Here is a 19,302-nt window from a genome sequence, read left to right as displayed (position 1 = left end):
TTCTGGTGCAGGAAAGAGGGCTGGGGTCAGATGACCTCAGCCAGATACCTATCCAGCCTTCTCTTAAAGACCCCCCAATGTAGGGAGAGCACCACCTCCCTTGGAAGCCCATTTCAGATTTTGGCCGCTGTCACCATGAAGTTTTTCTTGATGTCTAGGCTAAATCAGCCCTCTGTCAGTTTGTGACCATTATTCCTTGTTACCCCACGAGGTGCCCTGGTGAACAGAGCATCTCCGATATCTAGCTGCACCCCTCTAATGAAGTTGGAGGAAGATCACCTCTCAGCTTTCTCTTGTGGAGGCTGAAGAGGTCCAGGTCCCTTAGTCTCCCCTCATAGGGCTTGCCCTGTAAACCCTTAACCATATGAGTGGCCCTCCTCTGGACCATCTTGAGGCTACCAACATCCTTCTTAAAGTACGGCACCCAAAACTGGATACAGTACTTCAACTACAGTCTGACCAATGCCACATAGAGGAGAAGTATCACTACTAGTTTCTATTTGTCATGCATTTGCTGATGCATGATAAAGTGCGGTTAGCTTTGCTGATGATATTGTCAAACTGACAATTCATGTTCATCTTGGAGTCCACTATGACTCCGAGATAGATCCCTTTCCACTTCTGTGTTTCTGAGAGGGTTATCATTTCCGAGCCAGTATGTGTGCTGGATATTTTTACACCCTGGTGCAGCATTCTGCATTTGTCCTTGTTATACTGTATCCTATTGTATTCTGCCCACTTTTTCTACCTGTCCAGGTCTGCCTGCAATTGTTTCCTAGCCTCTGGAGTGTGCACTTCACCCCACAATTTAGTATCATCTGCAGACTTGGGCAAAATAGTACACAGACTAATTCTCCATCTCCTGAGAAGTTCCATTCCTCCTATGTATTTAGAGCTATACTCCTGAGTCCATTTACTCTGACATTTCCAGGATATGACCAACAGAAAACAGGTCACAGGAAAAATTTAAGTAAGCAATTGATGTATAATATTTGGCTGGCAGCATAAAAAAACAGCTGTATTATTGTAAGTTATCAGTAGTTTGCAATACTAGTCTCTCCCTTCCTTCTCTCCTGAATAAAAACTTAAAATGTACATGAACTGTAGGAGTGGGAGACTAAGCTATGAAATCTGGTCACACAAATTAAGTGTAGAAGCAGCTGTCCTGCTGACTGTTCATTATCATAGAAATCAGAGATGGAAAAAATCCTATTAGGTCATAGAGACCCTCCTTTTGTCAGTGAAGGATTGTTCCCTAACAAAAATTTTCCAGCACTGTGTCCAATGTAGATTTAATATGATCTAAGTGATGCCTTCCAGTATTTCCCTTGGGACACTATTTCAGTCTAATAAGTCTCACTGTGATGACATTTACCCTTTTGAACAACCTTTTCCCCCCATTATTTCTCTTTTGAATGTTCAGATTATATTCAAGATCTTAAAATGCAAGTAGAAATACTGAAATAGTTTCAGGTTTTCAAGAACACAAAAGTTAAAATTAGAAATAGCTGCTTCCTTTGTGCATCTCTAAAGGATTAAGACATACACTGACCAGGGAGCTACAAAGGTGTAGGCAAAGAAGAGGGTTAAAATACAATGAATTTGATAAGTGAGACATCTGAGAGATCTGTGCTAACTCTAAGTCATGAGAAGAGGATGGTCAGCTGCAAATAAAAAATAATTTCTCTCTACTGGATATGGACTCAGTATTCTGATGTTTGTTTGCTTGGTCTTTTTTCTTAGTATTATTTTATGAAAAAAAATGTTTAGAGAATATTGATGAGGGTTGTGGGAGAGGCCTGAAAGGCTGCACCAGGGCCAGTCAAGAAGTGTGAGTAGGTAAACCTGATGGCTTATGCACTCGCTGAAGGGAGCAGGGCAGGTTGGGTGTGGCCCAGAGAGGGGCAGCATGTAAGAAACCCAGTGATAGAGGGTGGAGTGCAAGAAGCTCTAGTGAGAGGGGGCACTATGAATGAGGCTTGATGGGGTGGTGTGAAAGGATGAATGCATGAGACCTAGCAAGAGGCTGAGTTTGGCCTGACCACGAGCCGGAGCAAAGAACAACCCTAGGATGCCCTCTGCAAGGCATGGGGCATGATAAGGGAGGATTGGAGTCATGTGTACAGTACCCCCTGGCATTAGGGCAATAAATTGGGCAGCCTCCTGCATTTCACACCAAATAAAGAAACAGCAAATTGTGGTAGGAGAAACTGGGCGGACTGCCTTAATTAGGTGGGTGGGCTAAAGTTGAAACCCGGCCCCGAAATGGCCGCCTGTCAATTATTATTACAAACTTCCAGATACTGTAGATTAATTGACTTGTTTAAACATATTGCCTGCTTCCTACTGGGCACATCTACAGGTGCACTTTAAGGCGCAGTAGCCTATTTTACTGCACATTACAGCATCATGGCAAAAGCCATGCTAATATACTACTAAGCCATAAAATTAGGCTATTGTGCATTAAGTATCACCGAAAAACCATGCACTTTCACTACAGTGCATTAGGGCAGCCTAATGTGCATTTAATTAGTATCTCACATTAGATGTACTAAATTTAATGTGCAGTAGCAAAAGCGATGACTGAACATGTAGACACACCCACTGTCTGATTTTTTAAAAAATGTTGGATACATAGGCTTTTATGTACTGCACAAATTCCCCTTTTCCATATTTTTAAGCTTTCAGGCCCCAGCTGTCTTCTCAACCCCATATTTTTCATTAGTTTAATTCCACTGACCTCAGTCAAGTTACTCTCAATTTACACTGGTTTCAGTTTGTACTTCAGTATGTTCATCATAGCACTTTATAATAAAGAGAAAAATGAAGAAAAACCCCATATGTTACAACCAACTGAAAACTGGAGTCGGTCTTTTTTTCCCCATGCAACTAATCACATTAAAACTCCTACATCTTCAAAATGTGACATTTTCTCAGGATTATTATGACCTGCATATGCAACGAAACAATGACCTGTGCTAGGTCATGGACTTATGCTGATCTGCCTGTTCCTCTCAGCCAACTGCATCAAGAGAATTTACTCAAATATACCGCCTGCCAGCAGTTTCCCTTTTAACAAAATGAGAGCTGCCTGTACACACCAAGGGCCTTTTGACATTCTTCCTTTCTTCATCAACAAAAGTATTAAGGGCCATTTCTCAAATACCTTGTGCCTTATGTCATCATTTCTCTCTGTGCAAACTGAGGGTAAAATTCTACCAGAGGAACCTTTTTATGTAGATATTATAAGGCCATGAAGAATCAGGTTTTAAAAGATGTTTCTGTAGTGCAAGGTCAGCAGGAGTTATAGAAATAGGTGGCAGTACTTTTACCTTCTAATCCAGTTTATAATAATCACAGAGAAACTGCTATGAAGGAATACTGTTTAAATTGGCCTATTGCCTTGAACATGCCAGTCTTCTTCATGCATCCCTGCTCTGCTCCAACCTTCTCATTGTGTCATACCTAAGTTATCTATTTTAATTTTCAATGTGGGCATATTGTGCCCAAAAGCTTGTTTAACACTTCTCCCAACCATTTAGTTGGTTAAAAAATATTAGTAAATGTATCTTGTTTCATGTATATTCCTTAGATCACTGGTACTCAATCTTTTGGCTCTGTGGGCTAGATGAGGTAGGGCAGGGCCAGACAATGGAACTGATTGAGCCCTACATGCAGGATTGGTCTCTGGGGGCCTAAGATCCCAGGACCATGCATAGTGCTCATATCTGTTACACTAATACAAGTATTGAATCAGGCAGCAGTAACAATAGTGGATATGATTCAAGCACCAAACTGGGTGTGGAACAGGATTATTTTTACTTCTGCTGCTGAACAATACCTTGGGATACTCCTCTGCTGACTAGTTAGAGCTTTCTAAATCATGAGTTGACTGGCAAAGATATAGGAGAGGCATTTTCAATCCACATGCTCTATGTGCCAGCTTCTAGAGCTGTGCAGAGGGTGGAAGCTCTGTTTCATAAAAGATTGAAAGAATTCAGCTTTATTCTGACTTGGCAAAAACTAACAATGTCTATTTCTATTTCAATTTGAAATTTTCCAGGAGCAAAATACTGAAAACAAAAGTGTTCCGCATTGGTTGAAACGTTTTGTTTCAATTTTGATTTTTAATTTTTAATTAGAACAAATACAATATTTTTTTTAATCAACACAAATTATAATGGGGAAAATGATTTGTTGAAGGAAGAGCATGCAGTATACTGTGCAGTGGTAAAGGAATTTACACAGGGGCACCCTTCCTACTTAAGTACCCATTCCGTGTATATCCCTGCTGGATCCCACTTCCCCTATTTTTGGCCATTTGAGGCCCTGACTCATGCCTATCAATCATTCTTTCTCAGGTGGAAGAATGTGCTTTATTGACAGGTTCACAATACTAATGAGCCAAAAAGGATAATCACTGAAAGATGTGATGAGCTCTTCCTTTCTTCAGTGTTAAGTGAACTAACTCAAGACAAGGCACAGAAGCTGATAGAACTACACACTCAATTGGATAACCATCCAGCCACACACAGAGAATTTGTTCCAGTTCTGATCTAACTCAGTTTGGTCTTTTGTCACATGGAGCCCATAATAAGATTTTTGGGGACAGCTGATGTGCATACACGATACAGTCCAAATTCTTTTCAGAACAAAAAGGCTCAAAGAAACTGCAATGTGGATCATTTATGACCACAAATAACGTTTTTAAAAAGCTCCATTTATTTTTTCCAACAGGTTCACACTGGAGTCTGAGAAATACAGAGTAGATAAAAGGACACCTAAGAATGGAATTTATAGCTTCACATCATCTATAACACACTTGCATTTAAACTTGCCAGACAGCCTTCTGAATTGTCTCCATTCTTCTACTTCTATGCACATCAAAACTTTAAAATAGTTCATTTAAAATATACATTTTAGCAAGACATCCAGCAAGAAAATTTTATGGAGTTATGGAAATACTGCTTGCCAGTTCATAAAAAGAACTGTGGGTGATTTAACATGGGAGTGAAATGGGAAGATAATGAAAATGCTGAGTATCTGAACTGTACAAAGTAGGATCCTAAATTTCGAGGGTGGGTGTTTGTTTGATTGACATATCCTTCTTACCTCCAGCACTCTTCCTGTGATGTACTTCTCGCAGTTGTCACATCTTATGCCAAACTTAGCATGATAGTCCATTTCACAGTATGGAACACCATCCCTGGGAAACAGATGACAGACAATGCAAGAATAGCTTTGAATATGTTTATAGCTTCTCTTGTATTTCACGTGGCTAACTGTATAAAGTCTCTAAACAGCTTCTCCTGAAATGATCTTTTCCCTCTTACTAATTCTGTAAAGAACCAAATATTCATAGATTGTAGAGTTGGAAGGGACCACAAAGGATCATTGTGCCCAACCCCCTGCCCCTGGCAGGAAAGAGGACTGAGGTCAGATGACCCCAGCCAGCTGACTATCTAGCCTCCTCTTGAAGACCTCCAAGTTAGGTGATTAGTACCACTTCTCTTGGAAGCCCATTCCAGATTCTGGCCAACCTTACTGTAAAAAACGTCTTCCAAATGTCTAACCTGAATCTACTCTCCGTTAGTTTGCACCCATTATTCTTAGTTGCTCCCAGGGGTGCTCTGGTAAATAGCGCATCTCCAATTCCCTGTTGTCCTCACTTAAATTAACAAAAAATTACACCTGGGACACCAAGTCTGTCCCCTCCAAATTTACCTCAATCCCACTTTTTAACTTCACTGTATTCATCTTTTACCTTAAAAGCAGCAAACAGTTTCTTACACTCAAATGCATCACAGCACTTGTTTTGATGGTTTTACTCATTGAGGTTATTTTTCATATTCCAACTCAGAAAGAAATAATTATGTCCACATATTATTCTCTGCTTTTTTTTAGTTATCATCGAAACCTACTTTTAGCTTGGCTTACAGGGGAATACTTGCCCATTTGAATATGTTGAATTTCAGAGTGGAGTGATGTGGCTAATCCTAATGGCTCTCTTCTGATTTGGGAGCTCTCAAAGAGAGGCACGAGAGCCACTGTCCTATCTAGAATTTATTCTGCAGAAAACAGAGCGACTATGAGCTCCATCGAAGTGGCAGAAAAGTGACTGCAATAGCCTTATGCATGCAATAAGCAGCAGAATTTCACATGGTTTCATTTGTAGGATTTAAGTTGATGAATAATTTACAAAAGCACAAAATGGAAATTTTAAATCTCAGCTTTGTTCTAAAATGCACAGCTATATATCTTCTCATTAACTAAAATGGATTATTATATCAGACCCTAAATAACTGATCAGAACCTAGCTAATCTGAATTAAAGAGTTAAATTAAGGCCCCCTTTCTAGAGTATTTAGATTGTTTCCATCAAAGGAGTTATACTTAACCTAAAAACTAAATCGCCTTATTTCCACAGTTTATAGAACACTGTGGGCGAGTTTGTGGAAGGAAGTGGGGCAGGAAAGAGAGAAATAAAGAGAAAGAAAGAGAGAGAGAATACATGTAAGAGAAATATTTAGTGGTTATTTAATACAACACAATTTCATTTGGATAACACAACGGTCCAGTACATCAAAGGTACCTAGGCAACTAAGTCTCACTTAGGGGCATAACTTCTATTGAAAACAATGGGACTTTGGTACCTCCAGAAGAATTAGATGCTTAAACCCCTATTAACGATCAGGGCTCTACCACCTTTCATCTTCAAAATGGTTTACAACATTCAGTTCTCCTCACACCTCTGTGAGGAGGCAGTTGTTATTATTTTACTATCACATGCTCTCTATTCTCCTCATCCTGTCTCAAGTGGATCGGAGATATCCTTGTATTAGTGAGGAACTTCCAGGGATGATAACATGAATGGTTTAAATTGTTCTCTGTCCATCATATGATGCAAAATCTTTAGAAAACAAAGGAAAGTTGTGGAACCAAAGGAAGACCTTTAGCTTTAGATTGTAAATAAGAGAAAAGAATTAACTTGGATTTAGTTATTTGTTCAGGGGAACCACACACAAAAATAAATTTACAGCTGAAAAAATCCTCCAAGCAGCTGCAGCTTGACGTCTGCAAAATTGTATCACGTAGGAACTGGGATTAGAGTTATTAAAAATATAGACAGATGAAGATTTTTGACTAAATACATATTTTCATAAAATTTACTATTTCTCATTGGAATATTTGGCACAAATCTTACAGGGAATCATTTTTCATGAATGAACTTGGGATATGATCCGTAAGAAGTCAGGCATTTTTTTTTTGCTAAATGAATAAAATCAAAGTTGGGTTAACACAGATGTAAAATCTAGGAGAAAGAATAAAAACAATACATATTGTATATGCCCATATGGCAGGAAAAAGTCTTTTTATATTTGCATCAGATTTCTAGCAAATAATTCTCACCAGACATTTTCCTTGTTTATTCAGGAATTGCCAAATTTAAGAACCATTGTTCATCTGAAAATTTGATAAAGCTATTTTATTTGGTTAAAAAGGATTAGAAAGGATTCATTTTATTGTTGTCTTACTTCACTGACTTCAGATGGACTTTCATTTCACTGTCTTCTAACCTATTTCTAATGGGTTAGTGAGAAAGGAAACTGGCTTTGCATTTCCCACTGGGGTTATGGAGATCAGGTTTTGGTTCTGCCATAGACACTGCAGGTAGCCTGGGGCAAGTCACTTAAACTGCCAAGTCCATTGGTTAAAAAGGGAAAAAAATATTTGTTGCCTCGCATGTAGGTCAGAAGATCTGAAAGCATTTTTAATTTCTTAGAAGGAAGTTGTAATTACTTTGGATAAGTGCTCCTGATAAAATTACTGAAAGATGACAGACTAAAATGGTGATTCTCAACCAGGGTGGTGGGGTGCCACCAGATTCTTTGAAGAGTGCCAAGAGGTGTGAGGAGATAAATGGGATGTGAGGAATGAGGATAGGCTAAGCAGATAAGCTAGGCTCAGGCTTGTCCCTGCCTGAATGATCCCTCACCCCTATTGCCCAGCTGCTGTGTAAGGAGGTACACACTGTAATATATAAATTAGTTTTTGAAAATGAGTGCCACTCAATTTACAACAGTTATTGAGGGCTGCTTCACGTCCCATTAGGAATGCTTCAGGTCCAAGAAAGGTTGAGAACTACTGTATGAAAAGGGAAAAGCAGGAGCAACTATTTTTGTCTTATTTAGAAAAAATAAAGTTAATATTAAAAAAAAAAAGCACTTTAGCTGTTAGTACTGGTGAGATCAGATCTTCAGCAGGTGTAAGCTAACATGTCTCCATCAAAGTCACTGAGCTATGCATATTTACATTTACCCAACATTTAAGTATACAAGGGCAACAACAATGCTTTCAGTATTCCTGGATTATTATATGGAAATACATTTTTTATCCAAGCATGGTGGTACAAGGAATTTCTTACTGTATAGTTTTTGGAATTTTTTTATTGCTGTTTGATTTTATTCTTTTAGGATGAACTGGGCATAATATCCTTTTAACATATAACCTGCTTTGTGAAAACAACAAACAGCACAATTAAACTACTACTACGACTAGTAGTAAAACTTCAGAAGATGTTTAGGCAATAAGGTCTGTCAGAACTTTATTTAAGAGCATAGTGTTCTGAGATATCATTTTGTCGTTAGCTGTCAATGCAAGCTGTGAAATTAGGAGCAAAGACCAGAGGAAAAGTCAATTAGACAGAACAGTCTGGATCATCAAGTCTAGTGTCTTGCTACTACAAGCACTATTCCCTCTGCAAACTCATCAAGCCTCATTTTAAAAGTGGTTGCATTTTTGTCCCTACTGCTTGGGAAGGGTGTACCAACCCCCCCAGACCTAATGGTGAGGCACCTTCTTTTAATTTTGAACCTGAATTCCTGAATAGTTTTAAGCCTATGGCCTTAAATTCTCATTGAAAGGCTTATAAATAATTGCTTCACAATTTTACCTGGTTGACATACATCTGTCAGGGAGAAATGAACTCTGACTAGAATAGCAGACGTAGTGTAGGTAAAGATTTGGAAGTCAATCTTATCTCTAAATTATTTGTTGTTAGAAAAAAAGTATATTTGAGGTGCAGAGGAAAATCCTCTTTCCACTCTTTGTGGTACAGACTAATTATTTTAATTCTTTCCTTTCCCTAATAACTTGAAGAGTTAAGAAAGAAAAACTGTGCTACTATACTCTCTAAAGAATGGCAAGTACAATGTGTAAAGAATAGATGAACCAAATGCCTTTAGAGAACAGAATGCTGAAAATGAACAGAGACCTCTTCAACTTACTTGCTGATGTACTCTGCATTCAGATGCTTGCCACATGTATAGCACTTAAAACAGCCCAAATGCCAGTGTTTGTCCAAAGCTACCAATGACTGTCCATTTTTTATTTCTGAACCGCAGCCCCCACAATCTGTAAAAGATAAAGTCTTAGATATGTATCATATGTTTTGATTGATTATGAAAGCACAAAAGAATTGATTACTATGGTATGAGGATTTACTGGTGTTTTACTAAATGAACACGCAATTTTTCTTACTCACAACAGTGAAATGCTGGTATAATACAACTGCAAATGTAGACCATTATAGTTAAATTTTATTAAAATTATGTTTCCCGGTTTCAAAAGATAATTGATAGTAGTAATGTGGGATAGCCAGCAGATGCTCAGAGGACAATGCAATGAATACATGGGAACGCAATGTGAAACCAAGGCAAAATCATAAACATTATTTTAATGCATCTAAATTAATGCTGTAGTACCAGAATAACAGCAGCAACAATAATAATGCTGTATTGTAATACAATATTTACTCAAATATAAGATGATCATGAATATAAGATGACCCCCCCCAATAATTAATTATATATATATATTGTTATAAATTTGTTATAATTTTACAGGTATAGAATCTAATTATTGAAAGATTGCCTTGAATTATCCCCCTCCCACTGCTACAGTAGAGAAAATAAATCTAGGGGATTAGGTAGCTCCCTTTCCCTCTGCTCCCCCAGCTTCTTTTCCATGCAGCCCATTCTCTACTCCTTACTGTCAGACCTTACTCTCCCTGAGTACATGGAAATGAGGGGCAAATTTGAAAACACTCACCTTGAAATAAATATTCCTGTAATAATTTGTTTGTAGTACCAGAAATGATGCATTTGACCTTTTTTTAGAAACTGATGCAAGCTTTACAACAAGCACTCCATAAACATAATATTAAGCAGCACTTCTGTACTTAGATATAGTACAAACTATGCATACAAGTCCAAAGCCAAAAGGTTTGTGATTTTACCATCTAGTTCATTGGGCTAGGCCCCAGCAGAGTCAACGTCATTTCAAGCCATGGCAACTCCACAGCTCAGCACTACTCAGTATGTGTATGCACTTCAGATACCCCCACAAAGGATCCATGTGCTAATTATCCCCCTGCTCGTGACTGGAACTGGGTGTTCTGGTATTGCGTCCTGGGATGTTCCAAAAATATATTGGAAAATGAGGCACAGCCCAACTTGGTCCAGCTCCACTGCATGGAGGATAGGGCCACACTAATCATATGCAACAGGCTGTGAGATAGGACAACAGACGGATTCTGGGTGAACTGTTTGGGGCCCTGTTTGGTGATGTTTGTTAGACACTTAAGGGTGTTGAAGATACAGGAATCATTAGAAATGGGAAAGAAAGGCACATCTTAGCTGTGGGAGTGAAGAGGAAGTAAAATGTATTTAATATAGTGGCTCACTATGACTTGAAAAAGAGTTGGCACTGAGGAGCACTGTGCTCAAACAGGCACTGCCATATATCTTATTCAGATAGATTGCATTAAGGTATTGTGTGGTAGGTTTTTATCAGTGTGACTTTTTTGGTTTTTGTTTTTTTTAATTTTGTTTCAAGGGCCAAATCAGTTCTGAATTCTATTAGGCAAGGCCCAATAGTCAAGTTTTAAATTTTGATTAAGCAGAACTCAGTTGTTCAAGTCTGTGTAGCTGTACCACCAGGCAAGTATCCTCTGTCCCAGACTCATCAATCTGGGGCTTTGGATACTATTCAAATCCATAACAGGCATCCTATGTCAGTATGTTTGCCCAGTAAGGGCCATGCATTTTATAGTCATGCTCAGTGTTGGATGCATTTAATCAACTTCATATTTCGTTACCATTGCTGAGTACATGCTTCTTTTGGCAGCAGTTTAATGATAGACAATATATTTAATGAGGTTTCCTTGAATGCAAATTTAAGATGAGGGGCTTTTTCCCCCAAGCTGATTGGGGAAAAATAACCTCATCTTGTATTCAAGTAAATATGGTATTGTAAAATATTATCTAATTCAATCAATATGTGAAATCAATTATCTTCTTTTGCACTGTCTTGATATATCTATACCTGCATGGCTTTCTATGTAATGCAGGAGTATACCTATGTATTCTTAGATGTTGTTATCAACTTCCCTTTTAAATGCTCTGTCCTGCAATCTAGCCAGGCTCCACATCCAAGCTAGGGACAGAAGTTACACATATACCCGTGTAAGTGATTGGACACCAGTTTGAACCTGTACCAGAACAGAAGTTCAGTGCTGGTAAACCAGTTTCAAAATGGCTGAAGTTGGTTTAAGGTAAACCTGGTTCTATGTAGCATCAGAGTTAATTGATTTCGGTTAAATTGGTTGATGGAAATTCTTACCCAGATTCCCTCCTGATGCAAGTTAACTCTCAATCTCCGAGCATCCCAGAATGCTTTGCAGCCCTGGGCTGTGCTATTTGCTCCACCCACCATCCCCAATGTCACAGAGCTGAGGCAGTAAAGACTCTGCTCCCTAGCCTGCATCCTGCCTGTGCCTGTCAGTTCAGTGGGATGTGGGGCAGAGGAATGGACCCCTGGGCCCTCCTAGTCCCAGGCTATACTGCACAAGGAAGAAAAAGCTCCAATGATGAGGACTTTTTGCCACCCCCCTTCAGCCCAGTAAGCAGGGCTCAGATTGGCTCGGCTCTGCCCCTCCTCAGCCACCCATGTCTGAGAGGCAGGGGAGGGGGCATGCACCCTTGGCCTGGCACAGGCTGCCCCAGCAGGGGATTGCTCAGTGTAGGAGGAGAAAGCCCCTACCAGGAGGCTTTTCACCTTTTTACCCCTATAGCTCTGCCCCTTCCCCTGTCCACCTCACAGAGGACTAGGAAGCGGAGGGCTGGGGTGATCCCAGCCCAACTCCAAGCTGCATGGGAGTGAAAAGCCTCCTGTTGGGGGCTTTCCCCCTTGCCAGGCAGATCCTGGAAAGGGGGACTGATGCCAGGCTGGGAGAGGTGTATTCCCCTCCTTGCAGGCAGGTGACTGGGGAGGGGGCAGCTGACCACAGCTCAGCTCTGAGCTGCAGGGGGACAAAAGACCCCTGGTGTAGGTTTTCCCACATGCCAGGAAGACCCTGGCTGGGGGGAGCACAGTGCTGGGCCAGGAGTGCCTTCCCCATCCCCATCTCAGAGATGTGGCTGAGAAGGAAGTGGGGCTGTTGAGAGATTGACAGTTGGCTCTACCCTCCCCGCTGCTGATAATAGGAGGGGCATGTGTACAGCCACCAATCAGGCCTAGACTGCTGCTGAGCTGGGTTGCGCAGCCTTCGGCACCATGGCCAGCCTTAGGCAGCATGGCCATGAGACGTGGTGCATGTGAGCATGCTCAGGCTCTTGGCCTGGGCAAGTGCAGGCTTCTGCCTATCTTGGCCACCAGGACACTGAACATCACTTCAGCTTGTTATTTATTCAATCTATGCATCTTAGAAAAACCTGAAAGACTGAATCAATTTTGCCTTAGGCTTTTTGAACCTTTGTATTTAGCCACAGTGTTTAAAAGCCTAGGGCGTCAGGCACCCAAGATCAGCTAGCCTGCACACATGACTGTTAGACCTAAGGCTACTCCATGTGTGATCCCTTGTTGGGATCAGTCACAGGACAGACCCAGACCTCAGTTGGAGACCAGGGGCTGCCCACAGCCTCATCCTGGGGATCAGATAGGGGTTGATTGAATCCCAGACATCTGGATTGCCCTGTGTCTCATCCCATGTCAGAATCATGCATGGAGCACCCCCGGGTCCCAGTGGAAGACCTGAACTGAAGGGAAACCCATGGAAAGTTATCATGGTCAGTGACAGCATGGGGTCAGGGCCCCGGGCAGAGCTGTAATCTGCTCCTGCACACCCTTGCCTGTGGAACTGGTGCCCATCACAGGGATGTGTGAGAGCAGATTGTGATCTGCCTCAACCCCACACTATCAATACCCCGTGATCCCAATCCTCAGCCCTGCCTACCCATCCTGTTCCTGGATGTGGCTCCATCCCATCTACCTGGCCGCACACCCTGCCTATATGGGTCCTGCCCCTGGTGGTGCGTCTGGGGCAGATGGACTGGGGTGTCCAGGCAGTGGGCCTGTGCCTGGTAGCAGAAGCCAAAAGGAGCCACCACTGGGACTGCTGGGAAATAGAGTCTGGGTGCTGCACCACCCCAGCCCCACATACGCCACAGCCTGGACTGCCCCCCATCCCTGGAAAAGGGTGGGGCCAAGGGACCCACTGCAGGCTGGACAAATGCCTTGGCTGGATCTGGCCCATGGACCATATTTTGCCCACTCCCGAATTAGATTATGTGGTTGCCTGCAATAGTAAGGAATTTGATAACACATATTCCAGACACATCTTCTTAAAAAAGGGCCAGAGCAGACTCTGTATATATATCCAGTATTTCTTAGGCTAGGAGGACCGACCAGACCAAAAGCTTAAAGCATGGGGAAGAAATCTTGTAAAAATGTCCCTGAGTTGACAGAACTGAAATCCAAGACAGCGAAAGGGACATCGATCCATGAAGTCTTTGCTATGAAGGGATAGTGCTTTTGCATGTAGTCATATATGGAGTACATGGTACAATGGGGAAACCTTAAATTGTCCTTGTACTTTTGACTTGCAATGAAGAAAAGAGAAAGGGGAGAGATTTTGTGAAAGTTTTCACATGCCTCTTTTGATCTGCTATAATAATATGAGTCTAACAAGGTTGAGAACCACTGCACAGGAGACTCATAGATGAATAATTTTACTTGCATAGAGGACAGTTTATATAGCGTCTTACCCGGAGTGCCTTGAAATAAGGATCAAAAAGAAAAAGAGAAGACATTCTTGAGTTTCACCAGATGTATTATCTAGTGTCTGCTTATGAGAGAGAAGAGTGCACAAAAATCTAGACTGTGAAGAGCCTGGAAGATGCTTCATATAAAATAGAATCAAGCCTTAAAGAAGGAAGTCTAAGAAGAAAGCATTTGGAAAATAATTAAACAAGGTAAAAGAATATGATGTGTTTCTAAAAAGGGAATCTCTCTAATGGTGTTAATATATGCAGAATAAATGAAAATCTGGTGACAAACATAGCAAAGTGATACTATCATTAGTTTATAATAATCATTCTAATTTCTATGCCAGCTCAGCTGGAATAATATGTTACTACATAAAATCTGGATGGAAACTGACAATCTGATATAGAAAAGGCAGAACCAGGAAGATATTTGGTCAAGAACTACTTAGAGACATGGCAAAGGGAAACAGACAAGGCCTTTGTGGAAGAAAAGTTGCACAAAAATCACTAAGGATCTAGATAGATCAGTGCTGATAAAATAATTCTGCAATCAGAGCAGTTCATTAAAAACTTTTGTAAAGCAGACTTCCTCAGCACCATTCAAAGTTTTGTTTTTTTTTAAAACTACATTTAGTTGCTTAACTGTGACCATAATAAGACCACCTACAGTCAATAAAACTGTAACTGCATCTGCTATTTGTGAGCACAACTATAAAGGGTTATGCCTTTGGTGGATTTATAAAGAATTAGGGAAGTAAGAGCATGTCTTTAAAACCGCTATGCCGAACTCCAGTGATGTTGGAAATCAGCCTAGTGCAAAAGCTTTTACAATGTGGAGCAGAGTACAGGAGCTCTAGTAATAAGAAAAGAGCACACTTGGGTGTGTGCCTGGAGTTATCCCCACAAGAAACTACTGACCCCAGGATGGATTCTTTTACAAAATGGGAAATTTGTTTACAATCTTGAACACATCAGGGATTTTATTTGATAATATACTTTAATCTAGTATGTGGAGTTTATTTTTATAGACTTAGTACAATACAGTATATTCTGACATTCACTCTTTATCTTGCTGCAGCTTTGGGTTGGCAGAGGAGCTGTGTTTTTTGGGTGTATTTTTATTCTAACTTCACTTTTTCCTGTTAAATTCCAGATAATGAAAAACAAACACTGCAGTTACTATGCCAACAATGTCTATTTATATAATGCCCTTGTCTGCTTGTCATTGATGTAGCAACCTTTGCTGACTCATTTCACTTCAGCCAATAAAACTCGGCAGGTCACAGATCAACTTCCTGATATATTTTGATATAGCTTCATTATCTGTTGTCAGGAATTTTACACAGCCAGACCATTATCCTTTAAATAAAAAAGGTAAATATATAACGGCAATTTGAGAGTTTATGTTGGGTGTACAGCTTCAGAGAGGCCTGTCATGACAACAGAGAGCAAGGGATTATAATAGCAGGGAGATGCAAATTGAAAAGAGAGGAGACCAGACTTCAAGAAGTGCCTGCTGAAAACAGAGAGCACATTCCTGAGCTGGATTCAGAGATGGCTAAGCCAATGGATAGGGCTGCACCATTTGCATTATGATCTCATGAGGCAAGTCAGCAAATTGACATGATAGCGCTAGATAGTGCTAGATAGTTAACCTAGCAAAACAACTGGCTGGGAGATTATCAGATCCTCCTCTCAACTGCCGGAAGCAAAGGTTGTTTTACAACTTCTTAAAACACCAACATTTTTTTTCAAGCCATTTATCGTCTTAGAACTCCCTTATATCACACAATTTGTCAAACTGGACTTTCAATTTCAAATACAGCCAACAACTTTCTGAATCTGCTGGTCAATTTCTGTCAGTGCTGGAACCAACATCTTCATCCTAACAACCACCACAGAGTGGGAATATAGCCAAGATACATTTTTGTAGCTTCTCCTGACCCCCAAATGCTCTTTCTTTTAAATTATTTGTCCTAGTTCAGCCTTCATATATTTATCAGTCAGATTTTTTTCTTTTGTATTTTATTGAAGATTTTATGATTTTTTCCCCTTCTAAGCATTTCCACTCCAAATGCAGCTCCCCACCAAAAAGATGACTTACAACCTTGTCACTATAATTCTAGCTCACAGATTCAGCTGAGGAGCATTTAATTAGTCACAGGTAGGGGAGGCCCAATCCCCACAGAGGGCCTGACCACCCTGTAACAGAGAACATCTGAATATTTGAACATATAGATCATGACACAACTCCCATCAAAGTCTATAGAAAGAACTCCCTTGACTGGTTCAGCCTTGGTCTTGGATTTTTGACACTTGCACAGCTATGACGATTAAATGGTGTTTTGAGAGTAATTTGATGGCAGTATGTGAAATCCCAGATGGATTTGGCCCTATGTCTTTACCTATTTCACTTTGTGGACTTAAATGACATGTAATACAGCTGCACAACTGCAGTATTTGGCACTTATGTGACTAATCTCTGTGCACGCAAGCCCATGTGAGCATTGTTCAGTAGGACTGTGCTCTAGCTAGGCAGCTGTGCAAGAAACAGGAGTGGCCAGGCATGTGCATAAGCTGGTAAGCCCTGAAATATTAGTTACAGAAAAGCTACGGCAGGAGAGGGAGGCCTCCTACCTTTTAGCCTAGTAGGGAGGGAGAAGAGATCCAGGTTCTAGGTCATATTCACCCTGAGGGGTTTTGAACCAGAACTTCCTGTTCCTTAGCAAAGTGCTCTAACCACCAGACTACAGGCTAGACATTAAGCCAATAATTCTCAACCAGGTGCCTTAAGATCCTTTCAAGGGTGTTTCAGGATGCCAACAATGTTAGCATTTTTAGGTGTGCAAATGTGATTCACTAGAGTGTGGTTTGCATAATTCCTTGCCTGTGGGCTAGGGCACTGCACTGGCACGTAGGTTCACATCCCCATTTGTACCCCACTGGTCTTGAACCCAGATGTCTTGCTTCCTGAGCAAGTGGCCTAACCACCAGGCTATGGGGGTTAAAAGATGAAAGCCCTTCCCTTTCTGACAGTTACATGCACAGGGAGAAAGAGACTGTCATACCATGCATAGGTGCTAAAGCCTTCAATCACAGAGCTATGCAAGTAAAAAGAAATGGGTTTTAGTCCATTGTCTCCCCAAGTTCCTCTTAACATCCAAGGTAAGAGAAAAGAAAATCCAACAAGATTAAATGGTAAAAGAAAGTGCACTTTGTGTGTGTCACGGCGCACCTTGCTGTCCCGCTCCTAGAGAGGGGAAAACTGCTGGGGAAAAGCCCTAGCAGGGATAATGAGCTCAGCTGTGAGTTGCCAGGGCAACTCCAGATAGATTGACTCACAACTAATGAGAGTCAGCTGCCTGTAGGAGGCAGGGCCTGGCCCTTATAAAGCCCAGGGCTGAAGCCAGGCTGGTAGTTCCCTGCCAGTGGCCAGATGGAGAAGAGCTCCTGGGGCTGAAATGCAAGAACTGCTTGAGCAGAGTGAAGGAGGGTGGCTCTGGGAGATTGGAGCAAGGTTGTTATAGCTAGGCAGCCTTAAGTTAAGTTGTAGCCAGGAGGCTTGTGGTGGTGTTGTTGTTGTTTATTACATCGGTGGCTAGGGTGAGGCTATAAGGGGTTAGAGGAGGCCTCATAGGAGACCCACAATAGCGTGGGGATCCAGGTGCCTGTAAGGGCACAGTTTACGGGGGTGTGTAGACCCCAGCCCCAGAGAAGGGTGTTTGAAGAGCCCAGTGTGGGCGTAGCAAGCCCCAAAGAGGGGGCAACATTGAGAAGCCCAAGGGTGGGCACACTGAACCCCAGGGAGGGGGCAACATTGAGAAGCCCCAGAGAAGGGGTGGCATTATTAGGGAGCCCAGCATGGGCACAACGAGCCCTAGAGAAGGGGTGGCATTATTAAGGAGCCTAGCGTGGGCACAGCAAGCCCCAGAGAGGGGGCAATAACGGGCGTAGCAAGCCCGGTTGAAGGCTAGCACAGCGGTAGACCTCAGACAGGGGTAAGGTGCTGCGGTGGACCCCGACGAAAGGGGTTAGCAGTACAGCACCCCAGGAGCAGGGCAAGGTGCTGCGGTGGTCCCTGAGAAAAGGGGATAGCAGCGCGGTGAGCCCGGATAAGAGAGGGTAGCAGTGCGGTGGGCCTAAAGGACCAGAGACCCACTAGAAAGTCCCGTAGCGGGCTAGATTATTTTAGAGAAGGCCCAGAGTGGGCTCAACGGGAGTCCCAGTGAGGGGCCGCATATTAGAGAGAGCCCGGAGTGGGCACAGGGAGAGCCTGGGAGGGGGCATTTCCATAGAGCATACAGAGAAGGCCCGGGAGTGGGCTAGACTATGGAGGAAGCCCAGGGAAGTGGGCGTGTTGACAGACCAACGTCCAGTACATCTGCGAGGCTTGGGGCGTGGTATTAGGGGTTGGTAGGAGCCATGCGTAGCCCATAAGGCTAGGGTGCCTGGAATGCACCCAGTGTGCAGGGAGACCCCTGGTGGGTCCGGAGGTCCCAGCTAACTGTGCCTAGGAGATGTAAGGCAGCCTCCCAACATATACTGAACGTCAAAGACATGGCGGGCGAGAATAGAGGGTGCCCTTGGGCCGAATAGGCACGGAGAGGGGGCCTTAAGGAGATCATGGCCCTCCTGGAGGACCCTGCTGTGACTGTCTGTGCTCATTGGCTTATTTACTTCATGAAAACAATGCAGAAATAACCACATTGGGAAAACTGAACTCACTGAAGCAGGATTTGGCAAAGTACACATCTACACTGATACAGATGCCTGATTATTAATGAGCCATATCGGCCAATACTGATCTGATTGCTGATATGCAGCCTGACAGCTTGGAGAGCAGCAACTGACTGGTAAGTCTGTTGTGGGGGAAAGGGTAGGGTGGGGGCAGATTGAGGCCCAGCTGGGCAGTGCCTGCCCAGCTGGGGCAGGGTAGAGTGTGGGGCAGAGCCATGAGTGGCTGGTTCAGGGGACAGAATTCACTGTAGCCTCCTGTATCCCCACCTCCCAGTGCCACCACTGCCTGCCCTGAGCACAGCCCCGACCCAACTTTCCCACTGGGAAGAGCCTAGCCTGCAGTGGCCTGCCCTTGCCCTTCCCACAGATCCAGGGAGCATGCCATCCCCATGCCTCCCCTGGGGGTACATGCAGCAGTGGGAGGCATCCTTCTGTTCCCCACACCCGCCAGATGAACCGCT

General features: G+C 42.4%; 1 protein-coding gene across 4 annotated transcripts in view; it reads right to left on the bottom strand.

Moving 5' to 3' along the window:
- ABLIM2 (actin binding LIM protein family member 2) overlaps positions 1 to 19,302 on the bottom strand; it is a 235,584-nt gene that overhangs the window by 150,048 nt on the left and 66,234 nt on the right. For all 4 annotated transcript variants that reach the window (XM_025195245.1, XM_025195240.1, XM_025195251.1 and 1 more), the window contains 2 exons: positions 9,287 to 9,413; positions 5,113 to 5,206 (listed from right to left, as the gene is read on the bottom strand). In XM_025195245.1, coding sequence (XP_025051030.1) covers positions 5,113 to 5,206; positions 9,287 to 9,413 — 221 coding nt within the window. The remainder of the gene's footprint in view (positions 1 to 5,112; positions 5,207 to 9,286; positions 9,414 to 19,302) is intronic.

Source organism: Alligator sinensis, unplaced genomic scaffold, assembly GCF_000455745.1.
Source record: "Alligator sinensis unplaced genomic scaffold, ASM45574v1 scaffold421_1, whole genome shotgun sequence".
NCBI classification, from domain to species: domain Eukaryota; kingdom Metazoa; phylum Chordata; order Crocodylia; family Alligatoridae; genus Alligator; species Alligator sinensis.
The sequence above is the reverse complement of the archived record's forward strand: the minus strand, read 5'-3'. Positions and strand labels throughout refer to the sequence as shown.